The sequence below is a fragment of the Piliocolobus tephrosceles genome, chromosome 9 (genome assembly GCF_002776525.5).
Source record: "Piliocolobus tephrosceles isolate RC106 chromosome 9, ASM277652v3, whole genome shotgun sequence".
In the NCBI taxonomy this organism is placed as follows: domain Eukaryota; kingdom Metazoa; phylum Chordata; class Mammalia; order Primates; family Cercopithecidae; genus Piliocolobus; species Piliocolobus tephrosceles.
The window spans coordinates 90,240,789-90,255,387 of record NC_045442.1 but is presented as its reverse complement, the minus strand read 5'-3'; the positions used below and the strand labels follow the sequence as shown (position 1 = coordinate 90,255,387).

The following is a 14,599-nucleotide window of genomic DNA, read 5'->3' as shown; positions in this document are numbered from 1 at the left end:
CTAGGTATTTTATTCTCTTTGAAGCAATTGTGAATGGGAGTTCATTCATGATTTGGCTCTCTGTCTGTTATTGGTATATAAGAATGCTTGTAATTTTTGCACATTGATTTTGTTTCCTGAGACTTTGCTGAAGTTGCTTACCAACTTAAGGAGATTTTGGGCTGAGACAATGGGCTTTTCCAAATATACAATCATGTCATCTGCAAACAGGGACATTTTACTTCTTCTTTTCCTAACTGAATACCCTTGATTTCTTTCTCTTGCCTGATTGCCCTAGCCAGAACTTCCAACACTATGTTGAATAGGAGTGGTGAGAGAGGGAATCCCTGTCTTGTGCCAGTTTTCAAAGGGAATGCTTCCAGTTTTTGCCCATTCAGTATGATCTTGGCTGTGGGTTTGTCATAAATAGCTCTTATTATTTTGAGGTACGTTCCATCAATACCGAATTTATTGAGAGTTTTTTTTCATGAAGGGCTGTTGAATTTTGTCAAAGGCCTTTTCTGCATCTATCAAGATAATCATGTGGTTTGTGTCTTTGGTTCTGTTTATATGCTGGATTATGTTTATTGATTTGCATATATTGAACCAGCCTTGCATCCCAGGGATGAAGCCCACTTCATCATGGTGGATAAGCTTTTTGATGTGCTGCTGGATTCAGTTTGCGTGTTCTTAAGTGAGCACTCCTAAAGCTACCCCATTATCCACGTTGACAAAAAGGTAGAACGGCTTTTCTAGGGAAGGTAAGGCTAAGACAGGGGCGGTTACAAGCCTTTTTTTCAGCTCTTCAATCTGATCGACTTCCTCAGAAGTCCACAGGAGATGGTCCGTCTTCCCCTGGGCAAGTGTTGGATATAGAAGTTTACTGTTTAGTGCATGCGAGTTAATCCATAAGCAGCAGTAACCTACTGACCCTAAAACATTCCCGAGTTCTTGTTTAGTTTGAGGCAAGGGTAGGGACACCATTCCCTCAACTCGTTCAGGCCCTATTCTTCACTTGCCTGCACTTATCAAGTGGTCTAAATATTTAATTTCAGGTTCTACATACTGAAGCTTTCTTTCCCTTTGAGACTCATAACCCCTCAAACTGCAGATGGTTAAGAATATGTGTAGAGAAGCCAGCTACCTTCTCTATATCTTCACCAGATATAAGAATATCATCAACAGATTGGAGCAGGCATATTTGTTTGGGATGACTTTTTCTAATACTTGTTCTAAAATTTGACTGAAAAGGTTAGGGGAGTCTGTGAACCCCTGGGGTAAGCCTGTCCATCAATATTGTTGTTTCCACCCTGAATGGGGATCCTCCCACTCAAAAGCAAATATATCTTGGTTATCTTCAGCCAGGAGACATACCCAAAAAGCATCCTTCAAATCTATTATAATAAACTATTGATGATTATATGGAATCTTGCTGAGAATGGTGTAAGGATTGAGGACAATGAAGTGGGTAGTTTGGACTATTTGGTTAATAGCTCTAAGGTCCTGTACCAGCCGGTATGACCCTTCTGATTTCTTGACTGGCAATATTGGGGTGTTATAAGGGGACATACAGGGCTCAAGAAGCCCATCTTTAATAAGACCTTCAAGTATAGGTTTCAATCCTATCCTGCCCTCTAGGAGAATGGAGTATTGTTTCCTCCTTACCACTTCCCTGGGGATTTTTAGCTTGATGTGGATTGGAGAGACTCAGAGTTTCCCTTGGATTCCTTCTTTGGATCAGACATCAAGATTAATATATTTTTCTTCTGCAGTGGTGAGTAGCTTTAATGAGGTGAGAAATCCTCTTGGGCTGAGTTGCATGCTTATGCCTAATTTCAACATTAAATCCCTCCCTTGTAAACTAGTTCCTGCTTTAGAGATTAACAAAAACTAAATATGGGCTGATTGAGCCTGGTGTCTGACTTCTGTGCTTTCTAAAATTTTTGCTTTAAATCCTTCTTCCTTTATCCCAGAGACCAAAAGTTCCTCTGAACAACAGGCAATATTAGATGGGGGGAAAACAAACAGAGGACCGAGTCACTCCTGAATTGACTAAAAAGGTTATAATCTCATGCTTAGGTCCCACTTCTAGACTTATCAAGGGCTCCTGGTGGGACTCAAGATAAAGGAGACAGAGCCCCTGACCCCCCTTATTCTTCCTCAAAAGCCATGAGTGGAAGGGCTTCTTTTTCCTTTTCTAATTTTGGACATTATCTCTTGAAGTGGCCTGTTCTTCCACATTTGTAGTGCCTACCTTGCCATTCCCCCACCTCTCAGTTCTGGGATCCTTTGATTTTACTCCCCCACACTATTTAGAGGGCCTGGTAGACAACAGCCTTGATCATCTGGATGGAGGCTTGTGTCCTTTAAAGGAAGGTTTGGAACCTTTATAGTTTCTGGTCCACTGGAAGCTCTGTTTAGGGGTACATGGGTTTGGAGCCATCTGTTGGAAGGTGAATAACATAAGTTTTGTCTTTTGTTTTTGCTTTTCTTCATCTCTCCTCACATACACTTTTTGAGTCTCTCTGAGAAGTTCACTTGAAGTCATTTTTCCCAATCTTCTAATTTTTGTAACTTTTTTGAAATATCTGGACAACTTTGGCCAGGCGCAGTGGCTCACGCCTGTAGTCCCAGCACTTTGGGAGTCCAAGGTGGGTGGATCACGAGGTCAGGAGATCGAGACCATCCTGGTTAACATGGTGAAATCCCGTCTCTACTAAAAATACAAAAAAATTAGCTGGGTAGTCCCAGCTACTTGGGAGGCTAAGGCAGGAGAATGGAGCTAAACCGGGAGGTGAAGCTTGCAGTGAACCAAGATTGCACCATTGGACTCCAACCTGGGTGACAGAGCAAGACTCCATCTCAAAATATATATATATATGGACAACTTTTAGTGACAAAATGGAGCTTTAACATTCCCTGTCCCAGGGGATTTTTCAAATTTAGGCCTGCATATTGTCTCATTTGCTCCTTTAGTCTGTCTAAGAATTTCATAGTCCCCTCATCTCTCTCCTGTTGTATATCAAATGATTTAGAGAGATTTTGAGTTTGGGGTGCTGATTCCCTAGTTTCTTTCATTATCATTTCCCTTATGTCTTGCATGTTTTCTTGGTGAGCTGTGTTATTGTCCTACTGGGGATCTTGGGTGGGGAATTTTTGGTCCATGGTAGGAACGTTTTGACAAAGTGGGTGTTCACATTCCCAAATTGCCATAGCAGCCCTATGGATCAGATCATGCTTCTTTCCTTCTCTGAAAAGGGAATGCCTAGGATGGACATAAACTCAACCCAAATGTGTAACTGAGGTCCCAAGAACTGATCAATCTGATCTGCCACCTCATAAGGGTCGTCTAACAATGGCTTAAATTCCTTTTTCAAACTTCAGACTTCTGAACTGGTCAAGGGAGCATTCAAAAATACAATGGCTCCTCCTCCTTGTGGCATGTCTTTTAAGGGGAGGAGAGTTGCGGCTGACTCCTTAGGTGTGGAGGGAAAAGGGAAGTTCTGAATGTCCTTTTTACATTGCTGTACCTCATGCTGGAGTCCCTTTAGGGAGAGGTATTTAGGCTGACAGGGGACAGGCTCATGGGATGATAACTCCCAAGAATTAGAGTTGTAAGAAGGAACAACGTGAGCAGGAGAAGGATCTGGGGTGGGATCTGGGGTGGCAGCAGCTCCCTGAGGTGAAGGATCAGAGGCACTGAGTGGGGGAAAATGGTATAGGGGATCCCATGTGCTGGCTTTAGGTGTGGGAGTCAGCTCATCTGACTTCTCAATTTGAGATGCTGGATTGGGTTCTTCCCTAGTTGCCTTTAAGGGAATAAGGACAGGTCCCTGTCTCCAACAAAGAGCATAGTCTAGTTCTTCTTGAGAAACCAGATTTTTATCATTAACATACTGAATTAGAAATTGACACATTACATGCTCATTCAACCCAAATTTTGGCCAGAAGATTGAGGGTTTTGAGGATGGGACCTTGGGTCCAAGTGAAACAGCAGTGTTTTATCATCTAATGCTTTTTCTTATGTTTAGTCCTCTCATTATCCTTCCAATATTTTAACATGAGACCCAGGGGACTATCAGCAGGAATATCTTTTTTACTATCCTCTTCCTTTTTGCTCCCTGTCTTACTTGGGGCATTTCCCATGTTAGGTCCTGGTTAGGCTCAATTCTTCATGCTAGAGAATATCTTGCCTTTCCTTCTCTGGAGGCTTTGCTATGGCTCAATCCCGCGTGCTAGAGATTTCTTTCCTATCCTTTAGCCCCACCTGCTGGAGGCTCCTTGCACCCTTCTTTCACTTCATCCACTCTTGACTACTTCCCTCCCAGGAATTTTAGGCCCCTCTTAGCGTTAGCATCATGGTATAAACCCCACAGCAGGATCTGCCCTAAGCCATATAAGGATACAGTTAATTCCTCTTCAGAGGTTTTTTACTCAAATAAAAAACCGCAGATAGGACCCACTCACTCCTTATAGCAGTAATGCCTAGTATCATCCACACAAACAGCACCACAAGCAGTAGTACTTGTGATCATTCACACACACTTTTAACCTCCAGAATATTGTGACCACCAAGAAAACACTTTGTCACCCCTGCAACGTTTCTTACCTCAGTCTGTGCCCAGTTACCTGGTCGCCACGGTATGTGAAGATCCTTTTCCCCAAGTTGCTGGCCTGTTTCTTTCCACGTTGCTGAGAGTCCAGGTTTATTAATTGCACCAGGTGAGTCTCAATTCCTTACCTTTATGGCCACTGCAACGAGGCAGCGGGGTGCACCTCTTCATGGGAGAGGACTGGACCCTTCCCCAGAGGAGAATGGGAATGCTGGGTGGGCCCCCAAATTTGTGGAAAATAAATTTTTGGTGCCGCAAAGAAGAGTCAGCACTCTGACAACAAGTTTTGTAAGCAAGGCAAATTTACTTCTATAGAAGAGTGGTCTTTCAGATGGAGCAATGGGCAAGATCACACCGGACAAGGGAGGGGAAAGGGTTCTTATTCCTAATGCAGCTAGTCCCTACTGTTATGTCTTTCCGGTACTGGATAGGGTTGGACTGCACACTCTAAGCTAATTCAGACTGGCTGTTTCAAAGAGGGCAGGGGTATGAGCTGGAGTGGCCAGGTGAGTAGTTTCAGAGGGAAAGACAGTTATAGAGCAGGTATCTAAGGATGACTAAGGACAGAGCAGGTGACTAAGAATGACTAAAGACAGAGCAGGTGTTAGAGGCTAGAAGGGGGTTGTTTAATGAAACTAGGGGCAAGGAGGCACAAAGAACAAGGAAGTTAAACTTTAAAATGGAGAACAAAGAACAGAGAAGCTGAACACACTGACATATTTGTTCTTTGAAGGGGAACTCAGAACTCATTGTACTTAATCTTCCCCCTCTTGAATTTTAAAGGATGTTTACAGGCTAAAATCTTTGAAGAGGAATTTACTGTATCCTATTCGTCAGGTGTTCCTTCCACCGAGCCTTCAGCCTTGTCAGGTGTCCTTTCCGCCAAGGGTGTAGCCTCCTCAGGTGTTCCTTCAGATGTTCCTTCTGCCAAACACACAGTCTGGATAAATTTTCCTTCTGCTAAATATCATCCTTCTGACTCTTTACCTGGCAAACTTCTACTCATTCAGCTTGCCTTCCTTAAATACTACCAAACTTTTGTTAATTCTCCTTTTTTTTTTTTTTTTTTGAGACAGGGTCTCACTCTGTCGTCCAAGCTGGAGTGCAGTGGCACGATCTCAGCAGATCACTGCAACATCCACCTCCTGGGTTCACGACATTCTCCTATCTCAGCCTCCCATGTAGCTGGGATTACATATGCATGCCACCCAGGCCCAGATAATTTTTTGAATTTAGTAGAGATGGGATTTCACCGTGTTAGTCAGGGTGGTCCCAAACTCCTGAGCTCAAGCAATCCGTCCGACTTGGCGTCCCAAAGTTCTAGGATTACAGGAGTGAGCCACCACTCCTGGACACTACCAGACTTTTTAAAGCTTTAATTCTTCATGTTGGATATAAAATGTCTGACACATACTGAATATGGTAACGACATAATAAGTGATAATTATAAGCTCCCAAAGGGGTTCTGGCACAGAGTAAGCACTAAATAAAGTAGTAAATAATAAAAAAGATGATAATAACAAGAAAAATGCTTAATATCTTAATAAAGTAGTAAATAATAAAAAATGACAATGATAATAACAAGAAAGATGCTTAGTACCTTAAAGATACCTGACAGTTATCTGTTAAGTGGACAAGTAGATAAATGAATAAAGAACATATTTAGGAAATTCTGTTGGAAAAATGCAGAAATTCAATAGAGACAGCTCTACTGTTTTATGAGCACCTTAAAGACCCAGACTATGTGTATTCCATCTTGGTCTCCTGCAGCTTGCAAAATCTAACTTATAGAAGTCCTTTGATAAATATAGAATAATTTAATTTATTATATATTTATAACATATATAATGTGCTCATACAGTTCATATTGTACAATATATTGTGTTACATTTAGGTATCACAGTAGCACTTTTGTTATTGTGTAAATTTTTTCCACTTTTATTATAATTTGTTGAGCCTAGAGTTGAGCTATTTGAATATTTACAATGACAATATTTTGGCCAGTAGGAACAGAGTATCTTGTTGTAACAAAATTAGTATTAACACACTAATTATCCAGCCGATAGAACAACACATCTTGTTCTAATGAAGTAAATATATCTTATTTGGTTTCAATTTAGAGGGAATGAAGTTGATAATTGTGAGACCTTGTTGGTACAAGACTATGTAACATAACCTGCGCTTCTCAACAAAGAATTGCTTTTCTGACTTCTGCACTCAGTAGATATCTTTGAAAAACAATCTCCTATTGGTACTGACGCACCCTGGCTAAGTTATGTTAATTCTTATTGACATTCATTCATGGTGCAAGAAAAGTATTATTGAGTTCCAAATTCTAAAGATAGTTACTTTTTTAGTGACACAAGTCACTATGTCACACAGTTGATCCTTGAATAAAGGTTTTCAGTCTAGGAGCCCACTAATAGACAGATTTTTCTTTTCCTTTGCCACTGCAATGTAGCAAGACAAATCTCTCCTCTGCCTCCTCCTTATCAGCCTACTCAACATGAAGGCAATGAGAATGAAGTCCTTTATGTATAATAATTCACTTCCATCTAATAAATAGTGAATATATTTATTCCTCTTTATAACAGTTTCTTTTCTCCAGCTCACTTTATTCTAAGAATACAGTATATAGTACATATAAAATAGAAGCTGTGTGTTAATTGCTTATGCTTTCACCTTTTTTCAGGCTCCAGGTCAACAGTAGAATATTAGTAGAGTTTTGGAGGAGTCAAAAGAAACAGATTTTCATATAAAGCAGATTTCCAGCTTCATGGGGGGGATCAGCACCCTAACTCTCATGTTGCTCAAGACCCAACTATAATTAATTCTAATTTTCTAAATGCAAATCATTTATTGTAAAAATTAAATAAACCCTGGAAGTTCAAGACCAGCCTGGGCAACATAAGGAGACCATGTCTCTCCAATAAAGAAACAAACAAACAAATAAACTGTGTTTCCTTATAGGTTATAATATTCAAATGTTGCAGTTTTCTATTATTAATTCCTACTTATCATTATTAGATGTTCTATTATTTGTGGCTTGTAATTCAAGGCATCTAAGCTATTTTATAATTTGTAACAATATTTATAAATATATTAATTCATTAAATTGGATAAGCTGATAATCCCCTATTGCTGAGCTCATCAATCACCCCACGGATTATACATTTTATAGCAAGCCTAAGTTGTTATGACAGTTGACAAAACATACAATATGCAAACTTAAAAACTGTTTTACTTATTTATACAAAAGTATTATATAGGATATTAGGGACTGCAATTAAATATTTTTCAGATAATATTTTTGAGATTTTAAACTACCTGCAACTAAATTCTTAACTAATTCTGAATTATAAACTAAAAAATTAAATCAAAGCTATGTCTATATATGCAAACACTTACATATAGGTGTGTGTGTGTGTGTGTGTGTATATATATATATGTAAACACATGCTATTTACAGATTGCTTTTTTAATAGCTATTTTGTGATCAACACTCCTATAATCTTATGGTAACACCACCAAGAGTAGTTTACTATCAGAGGTCTTACCTGGATTGCTATTTTGAGAATTTTTAGATATCTTTTGTTTATATTCCAAAAGTTGTTGATGAATGCTATGTATAAAAATGAAATAAATAAAGTTACTATTTTAACATTGCTATAAAAAAATTACCAAATTCATTAAGTTTTTAAAGTATTTCAGACAATATTAGAGCTAACATCAGAACATTACTTTTTCCATAGACTTTAAGTTTGTAAGCTCTAGTTAAAGAAGAAAGATAAAACACTCATGAATTGAGGGCAGTATAACTCAGTAAATTAACTAGAGTTAGTTTGACATATGGAAAATGCCTTTAACTCAGAATAAGTCCTAGCATGGCTACCAACAGGTATTTTTTCTTGAACAAGTTGCTTCTCTTAGACTCAATGTCTTCTAAAAATGAGGATTTTAGGGCCTTATTTCACTAGGTTATTATAAAGATTTAACAAGATAACATTTTTAAAATGCTCAAAGAAATAGTAGAGCAAAAAAATAATTTGTTCTTGAACCTTATTGCTGAAACTATTTTAAAAATCCCAATAAAACCCAATATATTGGCCTGCTGCAGTGGCTCATGCTTGTGATGCAAACACTTTGGGATGTTGAAACAGGAGGATTGCTTGAGTCCAGAAGTTCAAGAACAGCTGGGCAACTTAGGGAGACCCTGTCTCTACAAAACATAAATAAATTACAAAAAAAAAAAAAAAAAAAACACAAACGTGTTTTTTCCATAGATTATGATATTCAAATGTTGCAGTTTTCTGTTATTAATTCCAACTTTTGGATATTAGATGTTCTATCATTTGTGGCTTGTAATTCAGAGCATCTAAGCTATTTTATATTCTGTAATGAAACTTATTTATATATATGTTAAATCATTAAATCAGATAACCTAATTATCCTCTATTACTGAGCTCATTAGTCACACCAAGGGCAGAAAACTAATAGATGTCAGCATCTGGCTTGGACTACTACTACTCTTTATCCACCTCCTTAAACTCTGAACCAACAAATCTTTGTTAGAATGATGCTTAGGAACAGCTCCAGTCTCCAACTCCAAGCGCGAGTGACACAGAAGACTGGTGATTTCTGCATTTTCAACTGAGATACTGGGGTCATCTCACGAGGGAGTGCCGGACAATTGGTGCTGGTCAGCTGCTGCAGCCCGACCAGCGAGAGCTGAAGCAGGGCAAGGCATTGCCTCACCTGGGAAGCGCAAGGGGGAAGGGAATCCCTTTTCCTAGCCAGGGGAACTGAGACACACAACACCTGGAAAATCGGGTAACTCCCACCCCAATACTGCGCTGTAAGCAAACGGGCACACCAGGAGAATATACCGCATACCTGGCCGGGAGGGTCCCATGCCCACGGAGACTCCCTCCTTGCTAACACAGTAGTCTGCGGCGATCTAACCTCAAGGCAGCAGCGAGGCTGGGGGAGGGGCGCCCGCCATTGCTGAGGCTTAAGTAGGTAAACAAAGCCCTGGGAAGCTCAAACTGGGTGGAGCTCACAGCAGCTCAAGGAAACCTGCCTGTCTCTGTAGACTCCGACTCGGGGGAAAGGGCACAGCTAAAAAATAACAGGGGAAGCAGCAGAGGCCTGTGCAGACGCGAACGACCCGGTCTGACAGCTTTGAAGAGAGCAGTGGATCTCCCAACATGGAGGTTGAGATCTGAGAAGGGACAGATTGCCTGCTCAAGTGGGTCCCTGACCCCTGAGTAGCCTAACTGGGAGACATCCCCCACTAGGGGCAGTCTGACACCCCACACCTCACAGGGTGGAGTACACCCATGAGAGGAAGCTTCCAAAGTAAGAATCAGACAGGTACACTTGCTGTTCAGCAATATTCTATCTTCTGCAACCTCTGCTGCTGATACCCAGGCAAACAGGGTCTGGAGTGGACCTCAAGCAATCTCCAACAGACCTACAGCTGAAGGTCCTGACTATTAGAAGGAAAACTATCAAACAGGAAGGACGCCTATATCAAAACCCCATCAGTACGTCACCATCATCAAAGACCAGAGGCAGATAAAACCACAAAGATGGGGAAAAAGCAGGGCAGAAAAGCTGGAAATTCAAAAAATAAGAGCGCATCTCCTCCTGTAAAGGAGCACAGCCCATCGCCAGCAACGGATCAAAGCTGGTCAGAGAATGATTTTGATGAGATGAGAGAAGAAGCCTTCAGTCCATCAAACCTCTCAGAGCTAAAGGAAGAATTACATACCCAGCGCAAAGAAACTAAAAATCTTGAAAAAAGAGTGGAAGAATTGACAGCTAGACTAATTAATGCAGAGAAGGTCATAAACGAAATGACAGAGATGAAAACCATGACACGAGAAATACGTGACAAATGCACAAGCTTCAGTAACCAACTCGATCAACTGGAAGAAAGAGTATCAGCAATTGAGGATCAAATGAATGAAATGAAGGGAGAAGAGAAACCAAAAGAAGAAAAAGAAATGAACAAAGACTGCAAGAAGTATGGGATTATGTAAAAAGACCAAATCTACGTCTGATTGGAGTGCCTGAAAGTGAGGGGGAGAATGGAACCAAGTTGGAAAACACTCTTCAGGATATCATCCAGGAGAACTTCATCAACCTAGTAGGGCAGGCCAACATTCAAATTCAGGAAATACAGAGAACACCACAAAGATACTCCTCCAGAAGAGCAACTCCAAGACACATAATTGCCAGATTCACCAAAGTTGAAATGAAGGAAAAAATCTTAAGGGCAGCCAGAGAGAAAGGTCGGATTACCCACAAAAGGAAGCCCATCAGAGTAACAGCAGATCTCTCGGCAGAAACTCTACAAGCCAGAAGAGAGTGGGGGCCAATATTCAACGTTCTTAAAGAAAAGAATTTTAAACCCAGAATTTCATATCCAGCCAAACTAAATTTCATAAGTGAAGGAGAAATAAAATCCTTTACAGATAAGCAAATGCTTAGAGATTTTGTCACCACCAGGCCTGCCTTACAAGAGACCCTGAAGGAAGCCCTAAACATGGAAAGGAACAACCGGTACCAGCCATTGCAAAAACATGCCAAAATGTAAAGACCATCAAGGCTAGGAAGAAACTGCATCAACTAACGAGCAAAATAACCAGTTAGTATCATAATGGCAGGATCAAGATCACACATAACAATATTAAGCTTAAATATAAATGGACTAAATGCTCCAATTAAAAGACACAGACTGGCAAACTGGATAAAGAGTCAAGACCCATCAGTCTGCTGTCTTCAGGAGACCCATCTCACATGCAGAGAAGACATACATAGGCTCAAAATAAAGGGATGGAGGAAGATCTACCAAGCAAATGGAGAACAAAAAAAAGCAGGGGTTGCAATCCTAGTCTCTGATAAAACAGACTTAAACCATAAAAGATCAAAAGAGACAAAGAAGTCCATTACATAATGGTAAAGGGATCAATTCAACAGGAAGAGCTAACTATCCTAAATATATATGCACCCAATACAGGAGCACCCAGATTCATAAAGCAAGTCCTTAGAGACTTACAAAGAGACTTAGACTCCCATACAATAATAATGGGAGACTTCAACACTCCACTGTCAACATTAGACAGATCAACGAGACAGAAAATTAACAAGGATATCCAGGAATTGAACTCATCTCTGCACCAAGCAGACCTAATAGACATCTATAGAACTCTCCACCCCAAGTCAACAGAATATACATTCTTCTCAGCACCACATCACACTTATTCCAAAATTGACCACATAATTGGAAGTAAAGCACTCCTCAGCAAATGTAAAAGAACAGAAATTCTAACAAACTGTCTCTCAGACCACAGTGCAATCAAACTAGAACTCAGGACTAAGAAACTCAATCAAAACCGCTCAACTACATGGAAACTGAACAACCTGCTCCTGAATGACTACTGGGTACATAACGAAATGAAAGCAGAAATAAAGATGTTCTTTGAAACCAATGAGAACAAAGATACAACATACCAGAATCTCTGGGACGCATTTAAAGCAGTGTGTAGAGGGAAATTTATAGCACTAAATGCCCACAAGAGAAAGCAGGAAAGATCTAAAATTGACACTCTAACATCACAATTAAAAGAACTAGAGAGGCAAGAGCAAACACACTCAAAAGCTAGCAGAAGGCAAGAAATAACTAAGATCAGAGCAGAACTGAAGGAGATAGAGACACAAAAAACCCTCCAAAAAATCAATGAATCCAGGAGTTGGTTTTTTGAAAAGATCAACAAAATTGACAGACCACTACCAAGATAATAAAGAAGAAAAGAGAGAGGAATCAAATAGATGCAATAAAAAATGATAAAGGGGATATCACCACTGACCCCACAGAAATACAAACTACCATCACAGAATACTATAAACACCTCTACGCAAATCAGCTAGAAAATCTAGAAGAAATGGATAATTTCCTGGACACTTACACTGTCCCAAGACTAAACCAGGAAGAAGTTGAATCCCTGAATAGACCAATAGCAGGCTCTGAAATTGAGGCAACAATTAATAGCCTACCCACCAAAAAAAGTCCAGGACCAGATGGATTCACAGCTGAATTCTACCAGAGGTACAAGGAGGAGCTGGTACCATTCCTTTTGAAACTATTCCAATCAATAGAAAAAGAGGGAATCCTCCCTAACTCATTTTATGAGGCCAACATCATCCTGATACCAAAGCCTGGCAGAGACACAACAAAAAAAGAGAATTTTAGACCAATCTCCCTGATGAACATCGATGCAAAAATCCTCAAGAAAATACTGGCAAACCGGATTCAGCAGCACATCAAAAAGCTTATCCACCATGATCAAGTGGGCTTCATCCCTGGGATGCAAGGCTGGTTCAACATTCGAAAATCAATAAACATAATCCAGCATATAAAAAGAACCAAAGACAAGAACCACATGATTATCTCAATAGATGCAGAAAAGGCTTTTGACAAAATTCAACAGCCCTTCATGCTAAAAATGCTCAATGAATTCGGTATTGATGGAACGTACCTCAAAATAATAAGAGTTATTTATGACAAACCCACAGCTAATATCATACTGAATGGGCAAAAACTGGAAAAATTCCCTTTAAAAAGTGGCACAAGACAGGGATGCCCTCTCTCACCACTCCTATTCAACATAGTGTTGGAAGTTCTGGCTAGGGCAATCAGGCAAGAGAAAGAAATAAAGGGTATTCAGTTAGGAAAAGAAGAAGTCAAATTGTCCCTGTTTGCAGATGACATGATTGTATATTTAGAAAACCCCATTGTCTCAGCCCAAAATCTCCTTAAGCTGATAAGAAACTTCAGCAAAGTCTCAGGATACAAAATTAATGTGCAAAAATCACAAGCATTGTTATACACCAAAAACAGACAAACAGAGAGCCAAATCATGACTGAACTCCCATTCACAATTGCTTCAAAGAGAATAAAATACCTAGGAATCCAACTTACAAGGGATGTCAAGGACCTCTTCAAGGAGAACTACAAACCACTGCTCAGTGAAATCAAAGAGGACACAAACAAATGGAAGAACATACCATGCTCATGGATAGGAACAATCAATATCATGAAAATGGCCACATTGCCCAAGGTTATTTATAGATTCAATACCATCCCCATCAAGCTACCAATAAGTTTCTTCACAGAATTGGAAAAAACTGCTTTAAAGTTCATATGGAACCAAAAAAGCGCCCATATTGCCAAGACAATCCTAAGTCAAAAGAACAAAGCCGGAGGCGTCACGCTACCTGACTTCAAACTATACTACAAGGCTACAGTAACCAAAACAGCATGGTACTGGTACCAAAACAGAGGTAGAGACCGATGGAACAGAACAGAGTCCTCAGAAATAATACCACACATCTACAGCCATCTGATCTTTGACAAACCTGACAAAAACAAGAAATGGGGAAAGGATTCCCTATTTAATCAATGGTGCTGGGAAAATTGGCTAGCCATATGTAGAAAGCTGAAACTGGATCCTTTCCTTACTCCTTATACGAAGATTAATTCAAGATGGATTAGAGACTTCAATGTTAGACCTAATACCATAAAAACACTAGAAGAAAATCTAGGTAGTACCATTCAGGACATAGGCATGGGCAAGGACTTCATGTCTAAAACACCAAAAGCAACGGCAGCAAAAGCCAAAATTGACAAATGGGATCTCATTAAACTAAAGAGCTTCTGCACAGCAAAAGAAACTACCATCAGAGTGAACAGGCAACCTACAGAATGGGAGAAAATTTTTGCAATCTACTCATCTAACAAAGGGCTAATATCCAGAATCTACAAAGAACTCAAACAAATATACAAGAAAAAAACAAACAACCCCATCCAAAAGTGGGCAAAGGATATGAACAGACATTTCTCAAAAGAAGACATTCATACAGCCAACAGACACATGAAAAAATGCTCATCATCACTCGCCATCAGAGAAATGCAAATCAAAACCACAATGAGATACCATCTC

At 39.9% G+C, this 14,599-nt stretch overlaps 1 protein-coding gene across 2 annotated transcripts in view; it reads right to left on the bottom strand.

Annotated features, from left to right (window-relative positions):
• Positions 1 to 4,883: 4,883 nt before the first annotated feature.
• LOC111536032 (putative ankyrin repeat domain-containing protein 30B-like) overlaps positions 4,884 to 14,599 on the bottom strand; it is a 22,047-nt gene continuing 12,331 nt past the window's right edge. Inside the window, exons 5-6 of one of the 2 annotated variants that reach the window (XM_023202293.1) lie at positions 8,150 to 8,214; positions 4,884 to 5,516 (exon numbers count right to left, since the gene is read on the bottom strand). In XM_023202293.1, the coding sequence (XP_023058061.1) occupies positions 5,419 to 5,516; positions 8,150 to 8,214 (163 nt within the window). In that variant the 3' untranslated portion in view covers positions 4,884 to 5,418. The remainder of the gene's footprint in view (positions 5,517 to 8,149; positions 8,215 to 14,599) is intronic. The other variant, XR_002729630.2, reaches the window with a different exon arrangement.